Raw genomic sequence first — 21,820 nt, 5'->3', positions numbered from 1 at the left:
GTTTTTTTAAATTCATGATTTACAGAATGTAATTTTTAAATTACCATTTCAGTGACTATTTTAAAAGACTGAAAAATTTCTTTTCACTAACTTCACATTATAATTAACAATTTATCAGAAATTTAAATTATGTATCTAAAAAATTTATAAAATAAAGACCTTAAATAAAATCCATTGATAAAGTATTTTATCAACAAACTATAATCAATTATAAGCAAATTAGGACGTTGTACCATAAAGATGAATATAATTTAAAAATAAAAAAAGCAGAAAATGATTAGTGCAAGAGAGATTATAGCGTAAATCACTCTCTCTTATTTTATATTCATAAATTTTTTCTTTACATTTTGAATTGATATGGGATAAAATAATTTGAAAGGTTTAATTATTTAAATAAATTTTGGTATTTTGGAACATTAAAATATTTACGAACATCTTTTTAAATCAAAAATACCAAAATTTATCAAAATAATTATTATTTATTGGAACAAAACATGGATGAATATTAAAAAGGCTTATTAGAAATTTTTAATTTTAACAAAATTTTTAATTTTCATTTTGTACTACAATTTAGATTTTAGTCAAACATGCCTGAAGTTCCGAACGTTCAAATGAACGAAATAATTTTTTTGATCTATAAATTTTTTTTAAATTACTACAGCAATGCAAAATAAAAGAATATATTAAACATTTAGTAACTTATTAATTTATTTTAGAATACAGAAACCAATAATTTGTAATCAAATTTAAAGTTAAAAAAGTAGTAAACAAATTTTTCGTTCATTTTTGAACGTTTAAAATATCAAAAACAAATCTAAAATTTTCTAATCTAAATTTATTATTAATGTTCTTAAAAAAAGCAGATGAAAAATGTTATTCTTAAAATAGAAAGAAATGAAGAGAATAAACAATACTATATGTTTTTATCCTGTGTGTTAGAGTTTTCTTTTTTATTTATGTCACTGGATCTCATTGAAAGCACCCAAACGCTCCAATTGCTCCGATAATGCTACGATTTTCTCATCCGAACAGTCTTCATCCAACGATAAGGTAAAATAGGCGTGCAGAAGATTAGAGACAAAAGCACTTCGAACTTCTGTCAATGAAAGAGAATTTCTTTCGTTTTCGAGATCTCCACTTTTCAATGCTTTCAGATAACGAGTTAAAATACCGTCAATGTCTCCCATTTCGTTAGACAAATTTTCAAGAATAAGAAAAGCTAAATCCATACCAATAGAATTGTATTTTATCGTGTGCCAACGAATAGCCTTTACATCAACTGCTTTTCCATTTTCATATTTGAAAAGCAAATTTTCCCGACTAAAGTGTCCGTGACACAATATTTTCTGTTCCTTTACAACTGTTGATTGCAAATTTTCACGAATATCTTCACCAACTATATTTTTGATCTTTTTTAAAATTTTCGAATCTATCAATGTTTTTATTCTGAAAAATGTAAATTTTATATGATATTGAAAATTAAAAATTTTTTTCGAAATAAAAACTTGGATATAAAATTTAAATTAAAAAAAAAAAACATCAAACCTGGAGTATCCTTTACAAAAAATTTGATTGGATTCCATATTCTTTAATGTTGAAAAATTATTTAACGAACAATTCTTCTCTCTCACATATTTTAAAATGCTTTCATGAAAAAATCCAATTGCACTGGCGCATAAATTTAATTCTTCAAGATTCAATTTTCTAATTTTCTCAAAACCCTGAGCATTTAAATCTTCCAGTACAAGTGTAGGTCGACCATATTTACCCATACTAACGGCATAACATTTTGGAACACATTTTGTATTGCTCTTACGTAGTAAATGACTATTGTAAAATATTTCTTCATTTAAAAACCAATCGTAAGCAATGTCATTTACAGTAGCTGGTAGTAATTTAATAAAAATGGAAAATGTTTTTGGTTCACCGGAAAATTTAACTATTATATTTGCTGAATAATAAGATTCATTATTCGTTGGACCCTTTTCGTTATTAAGTGATTTTACACAGGCTGAATCATACTCGACAAATTCCCTTGAACCAACGTCACAAAAACATCTTTCGTATACCAATTCTGGTAAAAGTTCATTTTTTATGAAATTTATGTCATCATCCTCTGACGAATTCATTTTCTATAAAAAAAAAAAAATTATTAAAGTAAACTAGAAATATTAGAAATGTATATTAAAAATTTTTTTTTAATTCTTTTGTATATTTTCCAGTAAAGTTTTTGTAGTTATTACAAATTTATTACAAATGTTGATAATTGTGACTCATTATCACAGTTTTCCTAAAAGTATCAAATTGAGACCAAAAATTGCATCAAATCTTTGCAACGTTTTGATGCACATAAGTTATATTAAAAAGAGATCGTTTTGTGTATCATTTTTAGAAATGATACACGAAACGGTCTCATTTTTTGATGCAAAAAATTTAATCAATTTATATCAATCATGGCCGAATTGAATCGACTCAAAATTAAACGAATTTTTTTCAGATATTTTGGTAATAGTACAATTGCGGAGACCATTTCACTATTTAATTTGAAAATGAAAATAACAGAAAATCAAAGACAATGTGCAATTCGATAATTAAAAAGTGACAGCTTATAAACATAACCTAAAATGCATGAGAAAAAATTTGTCGATAAAATCAATATAGCCGAGCTTTTTAGAAGGTAGATGGCAGCACTCATCTATTTTCTTTCTTTAAATTTTTTCTGAATCGTTTTTATAAAAAGCAAAACTGCCATCTACCTTCTAAAAAGCTCAGCTATATTGATTTTATCGACAAATTTTTTCTCATGCATTTTAGGTTATGTTTATAAGCTGTCACTTTTTAATTATCGAATTGCACATTGTCTTTGATTTTCTGTTATTTTCATTTTTAAATTAAATAGTGAAATGGTCTCCGCAATTGTACTATTACCAAAATATCTGAAAAAAATTCGTTTAATTTTGAGTCGATTCAATTCGGCCATGATTGATATAAATTGATTAAATTTTTTGCATCAAAAAATGAGACCGTTTCGTTTTTTTTTTTAATATCTAAATAACATAAGCTTTTAGTTTAATAAGTCTTAAATTTACTTTATACAATAGAAATTTCAAATTTTCTATTCCAAAGGTGTTTTTTGACTAGAATCGCGCCGCAATTAGTGCATTTACCCTATTCATTTTTTGAATAAATTGAGTTTACAAATATTTTAAAAATGAAGGAAAAATTTACTTACCGGTAAATTGCGGACAATTTTTGGCAATTCAAATGAAGGATTTAAATTATTCTGATATTCGAAACAAATTACATTACATTACAATTCCATATTTTGGAACCATTAAAGGCCTAAAATAAACTTTAACAATCAATTGTAAAGACTGTATTCACGAAAATAAACGAAATAAACTAAATTAAAATTAAATTTATGAAAAATAATAAATTATAGGTTATAATTCTAGTATACATTTATATACAATGGAATAAATACTGACACGCCGCTTGAAAATTGTGAAAGGAAATACTTTGAAGTATTCCCCTCCATAAAGATTATAAAAGATCAAGTGAGACATGACATCATTATTATCGAGTTTGTCGTTCATTGACCATTAAAAGTTTGTAGTGCGTCTTTCAATGATTATACTTAGAAAAAAATTTTCCAATAACTTCTCTTTGTCCAAACATGATATAATTTATTTTGAAATTTTTTTTAAAATATATTTTTTTGAAAAATTAAAATTTAGTCAAATCGTAATTTCATGTATATTTTAGAAATTTTTCCAATAAATGTGAATAAAAAAAAAATTTTAATAAAAGCTGAATTAAAAATTTAATTGATTTAATTCAATATTGTAAAAGACAAATTGGATTATAAAAGTATTATTGGTTTTTTATTTTAGATGAAATTATCATTTTTGAAAAGTTTCGACAAGAACAAAAAAAATTGAAGATCATTTTTAAATAATAATAACTTCAACACACTAAACCAAACACGTCAAAATTTATCGTCATTTTTCAAAAATCCTTTTTAATTTAGATTTAGAAACAATAGTCATAAAAATAAATCAAAATTAAATATGCAGCAAAGGAAAAATAATGTGAGAGTCTTTAAAAATATTTTTTAAAAATTTAATTAAACCAGTAAATAAAAATTTGGTTGTGATTTTAACCGATATGCCACAGATTCCAACATACTATCACAACGAATTTGCTCAGACGAGTCAAAATAATTTTCAAAATCAACAGAAACAACAGCAAACTGTTTCTCCGCAATTGATTTCTAATATGAATCCTTTTAACGTAAATCAACCAGGTATTGAAAATTAATTTCAAATGCAAATTATTGATAATTTTATTATTTCAATCAATCAAATTATTATGCACATATTACGAATTGTTACAATAATTTCATTAATCAATATTTGTCCCAGTTTCCATTTTATTACTTATCCAAATATTTATTTAATTAACAGGCCTTGAATTATACTTTTTCCAACTTTTTTCGACTTATTTTAATAAAATGCGACTTTTTCGACTTCTTTTTACATTTAAAAAAAAAATTTAAACAAATTCGATTTTTTTAGTATACAATGGAAATCTTATTAAGATTTTCATTATTTTAATTATTTAACAAATTTTTAATTAAAATTCTTCACTAAATTAATTATTTTCAATAATTTTAATGAAATTCTTCACAAATTTAATTATTTTAAACTATTTTTCAATTAAAATTTTTATGAAATTTAATAATTGTTTATAATTTAAAAAAAAATTAGCAAATAAAATTACCAAACAAAAATTCAAAATCACTTGAAATTTAATTATTTGCAAAAATTTTCAAGTATTTTTATGAATTTTATAATATTCTTCGAAAATTCAATTATCTAAAAGCATTTTTCAATTCAATTTTTGTATGTGATTTCTAATAAATTCTTCATCAACAGAAATCACTAAAAATTTCTCTTGTTATAATTTTATTGTCTGAAATTTAACACAATGTTTTGAAATTCAATTATTTTCAAAAAATTTCAATTTAAAACTTTTAAAATTTAATTATTTCTCAAATTTTCCATTTAAAATTTTTTTGAAATTTACTTATTTCAATTATAACTCTTCTGAAATTCAATTATTTTTAATGATTTTTATAATATTCTTCGAAAATTCAAAAATCACTTGAAGTTCAATTAATTTCAAAAATCTAAATAAATTGTAAATCTTTGAAAATTCAATAACTTTTAAAAAATGTTATCTAAAATTATTTGATAAATTATTTTTAGTTCTTTAAAATTTAATTATTGTCTGAAAAATTTTGAAATTCAATTATTTCTAAAAATTTCAACTTTAACTCTTCTAAAATTATTATTTAGAAAAAATTTTTATTTAAACTTCTGTAACCTGAAATTTTTTTGACCATAAAAACTAAAAAATATGCAAAAACTTTTAATTCGAATAAATTGCTTAAATCAGATTTTAAAAAATTATAAAAATGAAACTAAGAATTTTTTTTAGAAATTTGTCCTACTTAAATAAAATTTTGAAAATTTGTCTTACAATTAATTCAATTTTGAAATATTCGAAATAAATTTTCTTGATAATATTTTTATACAATTATTCTCATTATAGAATTAATAAAATAAATTTAATAGGGTCAACTGGGGTAAATCCGAACGCTTTTAGTAAGTTTCAACAATAACATAAGTTTTTTCTTTAAAAAAAAATACTTCCGGTATTCTGGTGCATGAAGTTGTTACTTTACTTCCATAGAACAATTTTATGGGGTAGAAAAAATTTTTGATAAATTACAATCGCAGGAAACTTAGCGTTCGTATTTACCTCGATACTTTGCAACTTTCCTAAAATATGGGGGTAAATACGAACGCCACTGTATTTCAGAAAAATCTTAGGGAAAATAAATTTAAAGTATTGCAATTGTTAAACTTATATAAAAACTCAAAAAAAATACGATAATAAACCTATTATGTAATAATGCATCATATATAAATACAAAAATCAAACAGGTTAAAAATTAAAATGCATTACACAATTAAAACCTTCAATAACTTTATCAAATCAATAACGGATTTTTGCAAAACTTGGTAAAGAAAGTATTTTGGAGTAATTTAATGTAAATACAAAAATAAAAGTCAAATTTTTTAAATTCAAAATGGCGTACTTTCCTAAAACTTATTTTTAAAAATTATCAAATTTGCTAACTCTGAAACCCCCCGAGTAACAATTTTCGAGCGAATCCAATGAATTTTTTAATTCTCGTCCGCCATTTTGAATTTTGAAAAACTGACTTCAAATTGGTAATTAGTGACCCCAAAAACCGTAGAATACCAAATTTTATTAAGATCCTGAAAAACTTTTTTCAACAAACCATTTGGCAAAAAAATTGAAACACTCCTTCGAGAGAACAGAGATTAAGTTTCTGCTTATTAATTACTAACGAGGATACATATAGAAAGAAAAACTTTTTTCTATGTACTTTTATAATGTTAAAATAATAGTGTAATCAAATAAAAACAATTTTGTGTGGCTTTGATGTAAAAAAAAATTATTAAAAATACCGTTCGGATTTACCCCAGTTTTCCAATTTTTTTGGGTAAATACGAACGGTCTGATATTATTAATAAAATTTTACAGAAGGCAAAAATCAAATATAGTTTCTGTTCTAGTATTCATAACAAACAATTATAAATAATAAAATGAAATTTTAGCTTCTTTTTCTTCAAATACGAGACAAAATACTGAAAGAGTGTCATCTTTGATTTTCAATCTTTTTTGCAATACTTGTTATCTTTGTTTATGCTGTTGCTAATTAACAAACAAAAAATGGGATAATACTTAGAATCTCTTCAAGAGGATCTGAGGTAAAAATTCTCATAGGGTAACGGCACCAGTGAAGGAACTGACACCAGTGAAAGAACAAATTTCATGTTTTGCATTCTAATTAGTGTAATAAGCATTTTGGTATTATAAATTATATATTTTTATGTTCCTTATTTAATTTACGTCTTTAGTATCTAAGATACCTAGAGAGTTAACACGTAAATTTTATAAAAAAAATTTTTTAAAAATGTTGTGTTGCAAATTTATCTTCAACAATAAGAACTCTTCTCTGACACGTTATTTCTTTTTTCACATTTAACTAATTTAAACTGCCTTAAATCGTCGGTCTTTTTTAAACTAAATTTATCTTGTGTATTAGAAATACTTCTTTTCATTTAAAAGCTAATAAAATATTAATTTGCCATAAGAAAAGCAAATTCCGTCATTGGGGGGTTTTTTTTTTTATTTACTAGTGAAAGAACAGAAATGTTTTTTCACTGGTTCCAATGCAATCCAATGAAGGAACACCTTCAACGAATAGTCTGAAGTCAAACAAAAAAATGACAAAATCAAATAGGTTAACACTGTTAGGTTACAATAATATTGTCAAAATAAATTGCAAGTAGATGATTGATTGTAGGTTATAAATGCATTTTCAATTAAAAATAAGATTCTGCAAACTTAGTTAAAAAATATTCATAATTATCATTAATTTACCTTAATTTAGTATATTACAAACATTTTATTACTTTATCTTCGTTTTAATATATTTTTTAAATATATTTTAAATATATATTTCACATCGTTCTTTCACTGGATGCAGAAAATTCTTTCATTAGACAATTTGTTCTTTCACTGGTGAAATAGGTATGTTTTACTTATTAATTAAAATTTTAATTAACATCTTATATTTATGAAAATTAAATATGACCTTCGCATTCTACACTTAATTAGCTATCGAAATAAAATTGGTAAAAAAATTTTTAATAACTGCATTCAAAAATAATAAATGATTAAAGTATGCATTTCCTTAAATGTTCTTTCACTGGTGCCGTTACCCTATCGAACTTATTTTTAAAAATTTTAATTAAGCTGAAATAATTAGCGTTCGGATTTACCCCCCGTTCGGATTTACCCCGACTGACCCTATCTAATAACATTAGTTATTTTATTTAAAGTAAAATATTCAATTAAATTTTGTTAATTAAAATCGACTTTTTCGATTTTTTTTGGAATATAAATCGACTAAAACGACTTTTTTTATGCCTTAAAGTCGATCCGAGGCGTGAATTTAAAAAAAAAACAATTTACTTTTTTAATTATTAAATTCTAATTTTATTAAATAATTTGTAAAATAATTATTTTTCGCCATTGTTTGTTTTTTTTATTTGCAATCGAATTGTTTATTAACATTAATTTTTTTTTATTATTATTTTAAAAGGATCTAGCTTTCAGCATCAACCTTTTCAGCAATATCAGACGACGGATTGTATTGGTGGTCAACAAGTACCTAGTCAAAATTTAATATCGAATCCTTATCAACAAAATCCAAATATGTGTTCAAGTACACCGGGAATGCAAAATCAAAATTATTTCGGATCCTTGACTCAAGGACTTCTGGACCAATTTCGTTCCTGTATAAACAGTGCAGCGCCAATTTTCATTTTGCCCAATGCATGCCCCAATCCTGCCCCAACAACGCCCCAATTGCCAAACTCTATTTTAGGACATAACATGGGATATCCTGTGAATTATCCACCAATGGGTATACAATTTTTTCAATCATCTGAATAAATTACTATTTTTAATTGTTTACAAAAACATTTTTTAAATTCTCTTTTCTGTGAGAATAAAAAAACAAATAAAAATGGAAATTATGATTTGAAATTTAAAAGTTATAACTGATCTTTAAATATTCCCATATCATATATGAAAAATATAAAAAGAAATACCAATGAAAAGAAATAGGTCATTATTTTTGAAAAATTGTCGGTCAGAAAGTATCAACGTAAAAACTAAATATAAAAAAAAAAATATATATATATATATAGTGAAAAGTTACGACATACGACATAAAAGCTCTTTTCATTCCTTCTTTTAAAAAGAATAGTTTCTTATATTTTACAACAAACAAAAGAATAAAAAAAATTATTTTTTACAATTTATCAAATATAATATTAAATCCCATCAGATCATAAAAAAAAAATTTTTTTTTTATTTAAAAGAAAAATTTATAAATCTAGTTAAATATTTACACTCTTCAAATTGATTTTCAGTTTAAATAGACATTATAAATTCAAACGATGTGCGTAGATATATTAAATTCATTCAAGGAACTCTGAGGGTGCGAAAACTTATAATTCTCATGGGACTAAATTTTATACGTAATTTATATTCAAAAGTCTCATCCGCACGTAAAAGTTTTCAGTGCTCGTAAAAAAGAGATGATTTTTTTTTTTTTTTTAAAAACATTTTCAATTCTCTTGAAATTATATAAAAATAATAATAATTAATTAAATTTTTCAGGTGTACCATACACATCTCCTCCTGTTTGTATTCCCTATGCACTTCCAATTCCTATTTATAATAATATAACGAATCAAGATCGTAGAAAGGAAAAATCAAATAATTGTGAATGTTGTCCAAAAATGGAAATGATGAGAGAAACATTTAAGAATCCAAATATTTTCAATGAATTCACAGAACACAAATGTAAAGAATCTAGAGAAGAGAATACAATTTGTACAAAGAAACATTGTCCATCATCATTGAATTTACAAGCATTGGCATCACAATTTCTTGCAATTCCAGGAATAATATCATGTGCATCAACTCGATTAATTTTAAGAAAAGTTCCTGGTTCAAATATAATTACAAATGTTGATGAAACAATTAATACTGCGGTAATGGCAATCAATCAATTGAATAAAGATCAACTTTTAACTGAATCAAAAAATGCCCAACAAATTAATGCTTTAATAAATATTCACATGAATGCAAATCCTCCATCAATTATTATTCCCATTTTGACAATGATTCAATTAAAAGTAAATTTACTTAAGGCACATGTGGAACATTTAATAAATAAAAAATTAATGGAAAATCAAGGAATTGGAGCTGAAGGATCTGGTAATTTAGATCCTCTTGTACTAACATTGAAAACAGATGCTGAACTTAGAGAATTTTTAGCTGCTCTTCGAGAAAAGGAATGTCAGGAAAGGGTAAAAATTTAATTTTAAAAATTATCTACGTCATTTTATTGTTCAATTTCATCAATAAATTTCAATATAATGAATTTACATTTCTTTTTTTCCAAAAATTTTATTAATAGGTAAATTTTAATTTCGCCCCATATCATGCTCAACGATTATTGTCGGAAAGTCATTTGAACAATATCCAAAGTAAAATATCTCAAGTTAGTATATAAAAATAATTCGTTTTAATTTTTATGTTACACTACTTATAATAGTGCACTTGATCTAAAACATGTATACAGAAAATTAAAAGGCATTAAAATAAGCTGCAACGCTTATTATTTTAATCCATTTTGGTATTAAAATAAGCAAAATTGGATTAAAATAATAAGCGTTGCAGCTTATTTTAATGCCTTTTAATTTTCTGTGTACGTCCTAACATTTTTTTTTTTTTTGACGATAGAAAAATAAAAGAAAAAGTAGGAATTAATTAATGAAAATCTTGAATACCGTCAACCGGGGCTATTATCATACAAAAATCGCAATTTTTTTGTTATATATGCTTAACCAAATTTCAATCTTTATAGAAAAATGTATTAAATAAATGCATTTATAGAAAAACTTTATCGTGTTGTGGACATCCTTCTAAAGATTGTCTCAAAGTTTTATTAGAAAAAAATTTTTATCTGAGTTTTATAAACTCAAAGTTTTTATAATAATAGCTTCGCGTTTGTGGCTATTATGGTAAAAAAAATTTGTTTCTTGTTCATAAAATAAAGAAAAAATTTTTTTCACCAAATTAAACTATATAGAAATTTTTAAGGCCATGTGCAACTCGTCAAATGTAAACAAACATGAAAATGTACGTAATTATTGACAAATTTGCGACAGCCTGTTTTTTAATAGAAAATAAAAATTGTTCTTTTTCTATATGAAAATGGAAACTACAGCCTGACACCGCATTTGACTAATAATATGAATAATATTAAGAATTATAATAAAATAGATATGAAATTGAATTAGACATTTTCTCAAGGTTACGGACTTTAAAATATCTTTATTATCAAATAAAATAACATTTATACATAGTACAATTTATAACTTAAAATATACAAGGACTCTAAATCAAGGTTACGAAAAAATAACCATTTGAGTATATCTGAGGCTTGGACATTGAGGACCTAGGTAGGAGAAATAGTGTGGGAAGGCGTAAAAGACCTAGTCTCTGTCCTCTGGTGGGGGTATAACTTCAGAATTTTACCCTTTCCAACCTGTGACCGTCCAATGGCTCAACTCTTTCTCCCACCTAGGTTCACAACGTCTGTGCCTCAGATATACTCAAATGGTTTTTTTTTTTTTGTAACCTTGAGGAAATTGTTGTTTCAGTGTAATTTTCATTTTATTATAATTATTAATATTTTTTATATTATTAGTCAAATACGGTTTTAGGCTGTAGTTTTATATATGAATTTTCCATTCTCACATAGAAAAAGAAGAATTTTTATTTTCTATTTAAAAAAAGGCTGTCGCAAATTTGTCAATAATTACGTACATTTTCATATTTGTTTACATTTGACGAGTTGCACCTGGCCTTAACTAAATATTCTATAAATATAATTTTTAAAAAGTTGCTGAAAAATTATATTATTATTATAGGAATTTTACTGAATTTTTTTTTGTGTTATGAATTCTATTATAATTTAAACAAATTTCAAATTAATAAATTTTATGCTAATTAAATACCTTAATAAGGTACATTATTATTTAAGATATTTTAAATCAATTAACAGTTTTTGAACTAACTTGAAAACCATGTGAAATTATAATAATGTTACTTTTTGAGGTTACGTTTTACTTTTTGTAAAATTATAATTGATTTCTTTTTCATTTTTCTGATACAAAAATACGACATTTGTGTATAAAATTGAAGCATAGGAGGTTTTTTTTACTTATTAGGCTGCGTTTACAATAGATTAAAAAATGTGTAACGATCGTGTAGTGTAAAGTCGTGTATCTTGTATGACTTAGAATATTGCAAGTTAACTGATGTTAATAAACAAAAACATAACCTCAAATTCAGATTTTTAATATTAATTTAATTTATTTATTAATTTTAATTTTCAATATTAAAAATCTGAATTTGAGGTTATGTTTTTGTTTATTAACAGCAGTTAATTTGCAATATTCTAAGTCACGACTTTACACTACACTACACTATACACGATCATTAGACATTTTTTAATCTATTGTAGACGCAGCCTTAGGAAATGAATTTTCGTATAATTATACGATTACAACACAGATTTGACCAATAAGAAAAAGTTTTTAAAAAATCCAATCATCTGATTGGTCAAATCTGTTATAATATTTCACTGTTCTATCTACATGGAACTGCAGCCTAAGGATGGAGTTACATGTTGTCATGTTGATGTAAATGTAGAATGCAAAACCGAAAATAATGAGAGTGAAAAGGATAGTGATATATCCCTGTCCTTTTCACTCTCATTATTTTCGGTTTTGCATTCTGCATTTACCGTGATTTACACCAACATGTAACTCCATCCTATAAGGTAGCATTTAACTACCCAACCTTGTTAACTGACCTGTTTCATATATCGCCTTGATCGACTCTTTTGTCTTCTTGTTCATAAAATATTTTCTTCATTTGTTGACATTAAAGTTTTATAATAGTCTTTTTTTAAAAACATGAAACAGTATTGAAAGAGAAAAGTTAAACAAAATTTGTTGAATATTTAAAAACAGGTGGAAGATGAAATGAATAGAAGACGTAACAGTTCAATTCCGAGGACGTCAATTGTCAATCGTTTACAGTGTCAAATTACAAATCCATGTTATTATAATAATTCATTATTGAGCGCTGCTGAAAATTATCCAACGCAAACATACGAGTCTCCTGATCCCTTCATCATCCAAGTACGCAATCCCAAGCGACTTAACTTGAAACCTCACGTTGGAAGTCCTGAGACAACTTACGAACAATCCAAAGATTCTGTTAAGGATAACGAAAATGTTTGTTGTAACGTTTCAAAAGAAAATTTAGAAAACAATAATCGTTCATCAACCTCGTCAGATCATTCACCAGAAAATAATTTTAAAGATGAAAAAATTTCTACCGAGAAATCTAATGAGAATAATCAGTTAATTAATTGTAAAGATAATGATAATAAGGAAATTAAATCAATTGGAAACGCAGTAGATGTTTGCAATAATAATGATAATGATGTAAAAAAAACATCGAATCAAAATGATATAGAAAATTCTGAAATTGACAATATTCCATCGAAAGAATTTAGTCAAAAATGTTATCAAGAACATAAAATTGATTTAGAGACAGAAAATTTAGAGGAAAAAAATACGAATGATTTGATGAATAAGACAAGAGGGAAAAATCAACCCGAAGAAAATAACTGTAAAGAAATTAAAACATTAGTGAGTGAAGATTTAGAAAATGAAAATAAATTAGCAAGCGATGATACCGATCATCAGAGAGCAAATGAGGATGACTTGGATGAGGACAGTGTTATGGCAGATGTTTAGGAGGGCAAATAAAGATTAGAAAAAGAACTCATTGCAAAAAAAAATTGAAAAAACTTTTCAAGAATCTTACTGTGATTTATAATCGGTCTGTTTATACTTAAAAATCACAAAATTAGCTTTTTTGACAGGTGAACTTTAAAATCATATTTTATCTACAATTAAATATTCTTAATAACTTACAATTTGATGTCATATTTTTAAAATCCAACATAGCGATGCAATATGATGGTCGAATTTATAAAAAATTATCTTTTTACAAAATTTAGTATCTTTAGAGTTTTTTCAGGTTATTCATTACGAATCATAAGCCAAATTTTAAAAATTATTTAAATTTTTTCAACCATATTGGATCGGCCATTTTGGAATTTGAAATTGTGATTTTAAATTCGTAATCATCGAATTCAAAAACCTTTAGGTACCAAGATTACAGTAAATTCGTCAATATTTATAAAACTTGGACTAACACATAAAATCCATTATGTTTTTATGAGGTTAGATAAATGAGAAGTTTCATATGAGATTGAGGGGTCATATCCCCGATTACGATCAGTTTTTGCTTTTTAATAGTGATTGGGGATCTGATTAAGTATTTTAAATATTTTTTTTAAAAAATGAGTATTTTCCGAGATATTTGCATTAACAAATTAATGCAACTTTTTTTCAAATAACTGTAACTTTATTATTATTAAAGATAGAAAAAATTTGTTTAAATATTTTTTACTCCAAACAAGTTAAATTTTTAGGAAAAAAAATTAAATTAAAAAAATTTTTATTTCATAATTTATTTATTTAATAAACAAATTTTATTTTTAATATTTAAACCTGTTATTATTGGCCTTCAATTGGTTTGAAAAAAAACATTAATATTGTTTAATATATAACAAATTGACCTACCAATTTTGGCAGACACGTTATTTTTCTTTTTTGAGAAAAAAATTTTTGAAATTTTTGGTGCACGCACGACCGTTGAGCAACATGATGCGGCGCGGTATCATTCATATGAGATTTCACATGAGATTTACCTATGACCTTTTAAATTCGTCCAAATATATTTTTTTCTTATTCTTTGTAGAAAAAAAGGTTTAATTATTTTTTTATTTTTTTAATAAGTGCTCAAATTTTTGAGTTATGAACTTTTAAAAATCTGATATTTTCAAGTTTTTTTGAAATACACCTAATTTCAATGACATGTCACTCTAAAAGTATTGAATTTAGGAATTATGACCAAGATACAAAAAAGTTTCAGTTTTTTATCGACTTTCAAAATATGTTAACGAAAAAAAAAATTTTGAATTTGTTTATAAAAAACAGCAATTTTTTATAAACAAATTAAATTTTTTTAAATTTAGGCGCGATTTAAAAATTTTTTTTTTTATTTTTACACACATGAAAGTGAGAAGAAAATTTTGCAATAAGTTTTGGATTGGGCCTGATGATTCTTTTGTTTATATAATTTGTTTAAAGAAAAAAAATTACTTTTTTTGGTTTTTTTTTATTTTTCAAAATAAAAAGTGATTTTAATTTGCTTTTCTATGAGTTTACTAGTAGATCCTAGTGTCAAAATAACTTTTTATTACCTCCCTGAAGTTGGCTTCGACGCTAAGCGCCAAAAATTGTTTTTCGCAGAATCAAAAATATCAAAACATTTTTTAAAAAGGTTTTTGGTCCACAAAATGTCTTGAGAAGTATTTTTCAAGGTATTCTTTGGATTGAAAAATTAAAAAAAAAATAATTAGAAATTTTTGATTCTGCGGAAAATAATTTTCGGCGCTGAGCGTCGAAGCCAACTTCAGGGAGGTTTTTTATTTTGAAAAATAAAAAAAAACCAAAAAAAAGTAATTTTTTTTTTTAAACAAATTATATAAACAAAAGGAACATCAGGCCCACTCCAAAACTTATTGCAAAATTTTCTTCTCACTTTCATGTGTGTAAAAATAAAAAAAAAATTTTTTTAAATCGCGCCTAAATTTAAAAAAATTTAATTTGTTTATAAAAAATTGCTGTTTTTTATAAACAAATTCAAATTTTTTTTTTCGTTAACATATTTTGAAAGTCGATAAAAAACTGAAACTTTTTTGTATCTTGGTCATAAGTCCGATAAATTCAATACTTTTAGAGTTGCATGTCATTGAAATTAGGTGTATTTCAAAAAAACTTGAAAATATCAGATTTTTAAAAATTCATAACTCAAAAATTTGAGCACTTATTAAAAAAATAAAAATACGTAAACCTTTTTTTTCTACAAAGAATAAGAAAAAAATATATTTGGACGAATTTAAAAGGTCATAGGTAAATCTCATGTGAAATCTCATATGAATGATACCGCGCCGCATCATGTTGCTCAACGGTCGTGCGTGCACCAAAAATTTCAAAAATTTTTTTCTCAAAAAAGAAAAATAACGTGTCTGCCAAAATTGGTAGGTCAATTTGTTATATATTAAACAATATTAATGTTTTTTTTCAGACCAATTGAAGGCCAATAATAACAGGTTTAAATATTAAAAATAAAATTTGTTTATTAAATAAATAAATTATAAAATAAAAATTTTTTTAATTTAATTTTTTTTCCTAAAAATGTAACTTGTTTGGAGTAAAAAATATTTAAACAAATTTCTTCTATCTTTCATAATAATAAAGTTACAGTTATTTGAAAAAAAAGTTGCATTAATTTGTTAATGCAAATATCTCGGAAAATACTTATTTTTAAAAAAAAATATTTAAAATACTTAATCAGATCCCCAATCACTATTAAAAAACAAAAACTGATCGTAATCGGGGATATGACCCCTCATTCTCATATGAAACTCCTCAAATATCCTGACGTGATAAATAAAAACGGACTTCACATTCTTGTTCAGCGACCAAAAAAACATAAAATACACTTAGTTTGTCAATGTAACCTTTCATCGATTTTTTATTGTTCTCAGTTATTAATCTAGATTACTGATCTAGATTACTGATTTAGATTACTGATCTAGATTACTGATCTAGATTACTGATCTAGATTACTGATCTAGATTACTGATCTAGATTACTGATCTAGATTACTGATCTAGATTACTGATCTAGATTACTGATCTAGATTACTGATCTAGATTACTGATCTAGATTACTGATCTAGATTACTGATCTAGATTACTGATCTAGATTACTGATCTAGATTACTGATCTAGATTACTGATCTAGATTACTGATCTAGATTACTGATCTAGATTACTGATCTAGATTACTGATCTAGATTACTGATCTAGATTACTGATCTAGATTACTGATCTAGATTACTGATCTAGATTACTGATCTAGATTACTGATCTAGATTACTGATCTAGATTACTGATCTAGATTACTGATCTAGATTACTGATCTAGATTACTGATCTAGATTACTGATCTAGATTACTGATCTAGATTACTGATCTAGATTACTGATCTAGATTACTGATCTAGATTACTGATCTAGATTACTGATCTAGATTACTGATCTAGATTACTGATCTAGATTACTGATCTAGATTACTGATCTAGATTACTGATCTAGATTACTGATCTAGATTACTGATCTAGATTACTGATCTAGATTACTGATACAGATTACTGATACAGATTACTGACACAAAAAAAGCATCACAATTTTGTTCTGTAAAAACGTATATTCTTTACTATAAAAAAACTTTTCAATTATTAATTTATGAACAATTATAGTCAAATAATTAAATAATAATTATTATTTCATTAAATATTGTGCGAAATGTATGAAATTTGGCTTTTATTAAGGGAGAGTCGGTAGTGGCGAGACACGTTTTGTTTTTTTGTTATAGCACTCACATTTTCAAGAACATCAAGTCTGTATATATATATTCATGGACAGGTGTGACTCTATACTGCAAATTTAACTTATACAGTTACAGAACAGATATTGTAAAAAAAAGTTATTGCCGATTTACGATAATGTCTCGCGACTACCGACATAAAAAATCGTCCGTAGTGGCGAGACACTATCTTAAAATGAGAGTCTTCATCGTTCAATCGTAACAAAAAACAAAGGAATCAAAGAGAAAGAGTATCATAATTGATGCCTTTAAATCATAATATTGTTTCATTCAATCATAAAAATACAGGCAAATATTTTTCTGATTGTGAGCCGCTAATCCATGTCACAGTTATTAAAAACAAATAAGCTTTTCTTCCTGTTCATCTTTTTCAATTTAAACTATAGTTATGAAAAATATTGTCGACAAAACGTACAAAAATTATATCAAATTCATTAGGACATGTACAATATTATTAGATATAAAAAGCCACTGCCGACAACAAGTGTCTCGCCAATGCGGAAACAGCATTTTTCGGTAATGACGATGTACAATCCTATGCATCGAACAATAATTCATAGTGCTCTGGAAATTTTGAAGGAAACTTAAATACTAAAGACTCAAAACATTTGACCCTTCAGAAAATTCCGGAAATTTTTATATATTATCACTTATACCGATGGGAAATAAAACTTTTAAAATATCTTGAAACTGTTATTAACAGTATAGCGATATTTCGTACATCAAAAACGTATGCATCATATTGAAAAGTTAAAGCACAATAAAACTTGTCTTTCAGGCCAGAAGTGCCAGCACAGTCAGTTCAGCTGTCTGAAATATCCTAATGTCTCGCCACACAGGCTGTCTCGCCACTGCGGACAACGCCCTACTTAATGAAAAAAAAACAATTTACCAATGTAGACCATTTATTTTGTTAAAATATGCCATATAATAATTTATAATGGTATAATTTTTTGTAAATAATAATACAATAAATAAAAATCTAGATTATATTTTGGATTGCAATAGAAAATGAACTATAAAAACCAGCGGATTAGAGTTTTTTAAAAAAAATTGATAAAACAGTTTTCGAAATAGTGGAATGATTTTAATAACGATAGAAATATGTAAATTTCTAATGACATTAATATTTATACAAGTAATAAAATATCAGTTCTGTAAATTCATTTCAACAATGACCATTTAAGTTGTTCTTTTGCAGATTGCAGGACCTGAAAAAAGATTTTAAAAAATAGACTTTAGAATTTATAAATGTAATAAAAATTTTAATTAAAGAAATTTTTTTAATATTCATAAAATCACTTATTCAATTCAAATAAAAAGAGAACTTCTTTTTTTTAATATAATATTATTCTCCAATTTTTCTAATCAAAATAAAAATCGAAAATACCTAATAAGTGACTTAAACGAATAATTTAACTGAAAATTAATTAATGTTTATAAATCGATTAAAAAATTCTGTAATGAGTAGAATATTATTCGCGAAACAAATTTTGATGAGAAATGTTGTTATTTTTTGGATGAATCTCTATTTGAATTCAATTCATATTGTAGTTACGCTCTACTTTATTTGTTATTAACTAATAATTGCCAGTATAGCTGCTTTTAATTATTATTTATATAATTACTGTTATATTCATTTTGTATTTTGAAGTACTTTCTTCAGCCTGTATATTTTCTAAATAAATAAACAATTATTCATTATTCTAAATTTATTATGTATAGACTGAAAAAAAAATAATTAGCAAATTTTATAAAAAGTACTTTAGGATTAAGAGAAAAATGTATTTAAAAGCGAATTTTCATATAAATAAATTTTTTAATTTTTATGAAAACTTATAAAATTTTGTTTTTTTCACATTTTCTTTAAATCTTAAAATAATTTTATAAAATTCGAATATTATTTTCCTTTACAGTAGATAAATTTAGGATTTTATTTTTATTATAATAAGAATTATTATATTATTTACCTGTGCGACTGTTTGTTCGCCTAATGGAATGTCATCCGTCCTTAAAGCCACTCGTTGTACTATATTAGTGGGATCCGCGTCCAAAATAATTCTGTACCAAAAATTATATATTATATTTAAAACTCTATTAATATACAACTAAGCCAATAAATAAAATGTATTTTCTAAAAATAAAGAATAATATGAATAAAGAAATAAAAAAAAAAAAACTCAATATTAAAAGGTAAAATATAAAATGAAATTTTTTAACTTACCCTCCATCGCAAATCTCGTCAACAGCCAACATTATTGTATCTAAATTTTCCATAACGATACGTTTTTCAACATTTTTCCTCAAAAGATGATTTACCGTGTCATATAAACAATTTAAGACACTCATCAAAATTAGCTAGTAAATAAAAATTATATTTTCATTAAAATTTACTGTAAATTTAATTAAAAATACTTTAAATAATATTCTTAAAATTATATCATAATAATAATAATAATAATATTGTAATCACTGAAGGTAATAATAAATTTACCACTTACTTTAAATATAATAATAATAATAATTTTTTTATAAAATATAATTTTTGTTATTGTAAAATAAATGGGTCATTCCATGTGAGATTTTCATTCGAAATTTTTTTTTTGCCTAGAACATTTTTTATTGTATTTTTTTTATTTGCATTTGTGTTTTGTATTATTTTCAAAAATACATAATATAAATTTTTGCATCTAATTTGAAAATTGTAAATAGTATTTTAAAAAAAAAAAAAAAACAACACATTCGCAAAAACAGGAAAAAGTTCCTTATTTATTAGAGATTGGATTAAAAAAGAAAAAAAAATTCAAAAATCGATTACTTCGAATTGAAAAAAATCACTTTTTAAACTTTTTTTTTAATGCTTCCGTTAAAATAAAATTAAGTAAATATTAAATTAATAAAAACTATAAAAAACATTTTTTAGTCAAAAAATATGATAGAATTTTTCATTTTAAAATATTATTTCTTTAAAAATCGTTTATCATAAACGTTGTTTCGTAAATCTCACATGGAATGCCCCAAAATTAAAATATATTTTTTTATTATTAATAAACTGTTATTTCAAAAAAAAAAAAAACTTAAATAATTTTGTAATTTCATTTTAACATTTAGAATATATTTGTTTAATTCAATAAGAATAGATTGAAAGAAAATAAATTACAAATGAAAATATTTTGATGTAATAATAATAATAATAATAATAAATAAAAATAAATGACAGACCTCATTTTCGTTGGCACTTCCCATCACGTAGAAAAACAAGTCAACATTACTTTTATAAACACATATTAGTCCTTCATGAATAATAATTTCAGTGTTTGCCCTATGGGTCTTATTAAATAATGATTTTTCAAAGGTTTTTTGATCCTTTGATGATGTAAATTTACTCGAATCATAATATTTTGCAAGTATTCTATTGCCATCATTATCAAGAATTGCAATACCCTTAACAGTATAAAGAGTCGGTTCCTGTTAAATAATAAATTATAATGTACAATTTTAATATAATAAGAAAATAATTTAAGTTATTAAAAATTAACAATTATTTGCAATATTCTTTTTTTTTGCAAAGTAGTTAAAAAAAACTTCACAGATGATTCATATAATTTGTAATAAAAAGAAAAAAAAACCGTTCAAGCGAAATACAAAAAATAAACTAAATGTGAAAAGTTAAAAATAAATATAAAAAAAAAAAGATTAAAATAAAAATCATACGTGAGATTCAGAATGTGTTTCCGAATCAGAACGAAATGATCCTGAGAGGTTAGGTTGCGTTTGTTTCGGTAATGTATTGCGATTCATAGCTTAAACGTGTTTAAACTGTTCCGTACGATAGTTTAATGAGGAAGAGTTACTCAAATGATGACCTTTTATACTACCTAATGAAAAAAACATCCAGAACTGTTTGAAATACCCACCAATAACTGGCCGTCCATGATTCTGTGACGTGTCTTCTGCTCTTATTGAAATGTTTTCAATTGAAAAACTTGAATTTTTTTTTTTTTGAGCGTAAGGGCGGTGTTTTTTTTTAATAAACTTTTTTGACAGCCAGCTGTCTTTACATACTATTTTTTAAATAAATTATCACCTATTTTACAAGCTCATTTAATTTATAAATATCGTTTTCTTTAGTGAATAAAAATTTTGTCGACGTAAACTGTCAGTTTTGTGAATGTTTCTGTTTGATATCGATACTGTGATATATCGATAGCTTTATTTCGATATATTTTTATTCGTTAAAATATCGATAATAAAACTAAAATATATCGATAAATATTTTGGTAAAAAAAAAATTATGAACAAATAATTCTTTATGATATTTTTAAAATATAAAATAATTTATTTTTTCAATTATAAAATTCATTAGTCGCCAGTAAAAATGGAATATAAATATATGGAAACACAAATAAATAAG

The 21,820-nt window shown here is 24.6% G+C and overlaps 3 protein-coding genes across 8 annotated transcripts; 1 reads left to right on the top strand and 2 right to left on the bottom strand.

Annotated features, from left to right (window-relative positions):
* Positions 1–596: 596 nt before the first annotated feature.
* Positions 597–3,515, bottom strand: LOC127286001 (uncharacterized). 5 transcript variants are annotated; one of them, XM_051312260.1, is made up of 4 exons: positions 2,516–2,545; positions 2,255–2,290; positions 1,546–2,132; positions 597–1,446 (listed from the first exon to the last, which is right to left on the bottom strand). In XM_051312260.1, the coding sequence occupies exons 1-4, from the start codon at positions 2,528–2,530 to the stop codon at positions 960–962; spliced, it is 1,125 nt and encodes a 374-aa protein (XP_051168217.1). In that variant the 5' UTR covers positions 2,531–2,545; the 3' UTR covers positions 597–959. The 5 variants fall into 5 exon arrangements, with proteins under 5 accessions (XP_051168217.1, XP_051168218.1, XP_051168214.1 ...); XM_051312261.1 differs by having other exon boundaries at positions 2,528–2,545; XM_051312257.1 differs by lacking the exon at positions 2,255–2,290 and having other exon boundaries at positions 598–1,446; positions 2,516–2,751.
* A 449-nt stretch (positions 3,516–3,964) lies between these two features.
* LOC127285897 (putative mediator of RNA polymerase II transcription subunit 24) lies at positions 3,965–18,572 on the top strand. The gene is made up of 7 exons (XM_051312103.1): positions 3,965–4,091; positions 4,177–4,306; positions 8,267–8,590; positions 9,352–10,046; positions 10,157–10,240; positions 12,783–13,705; positions 18,185–18,572. Exons 1-6 carry the CDS (start codon positions 4,071–4,073, stop codon positions 13,575–13,577), a joined length of 2,049 nt encoding a protein of 682 aa, XP_051168060.1. The 5' UTR covers positions 3,965–4,070; the 3' UTR covers positions 13,578–13,705; positions 18,185–18,572.
* On the bottom strand, positions 18,294–21,595 carry LOC127285898 (coatomer subunit zeta-1). Of its 2 annotated transcripts, none has more exons than XM_051312105.1 (5): positions 21,324–21,595; positions 20,629–20,874; positions 19,631–19,764; positions 19,377–19,467; positions 18,294–18,617 (listed from the first exon to the last, which is right to left on the bottom strand). In XM_051312105.1, exons 1-5 carry the CDS (start codon positions 21,339–21,341, stop codon positions 18,570–18,572), a joined length of 537 nt encoding a protein of 178 aa, XP_051168062.1. In that variant the 5' UTR covers positions 21,342–21,595; the 3' UTR covers positions 18,294–18,569. The 2 variants fall into 2 exon arrangements, with proteins under 2 accessions (XP_051168062.1, XP_051168061.1); XM_051312104.1 differs by lacking the exon at positions 21,324–21,595 and adding an exon at positions 21,121–21,288.
* Positions 21,596–21,820: the final 225 nt, after the last annotated feature.

This window comes from Leptopilina boulardi, unplaced genomic scaffold (assembly GCF_019393585.1).
Source record: "Leptopilina boulardi isolate dan_hultmark-lab unplaced genomic scaffold, ZJU_Lbou_2.1 LbouV2_342, whole genome shotgun sequence".
Lineage (NCBI taxonomy): Eukaryota > Metazoa > Arthropoda > Insecta > Hymenoptera > Figitidae > Leptopilina > Leptopilina boulardi.
This window is presented reverse-complemented; position numbering and strand designations above follow the sequence as displayed.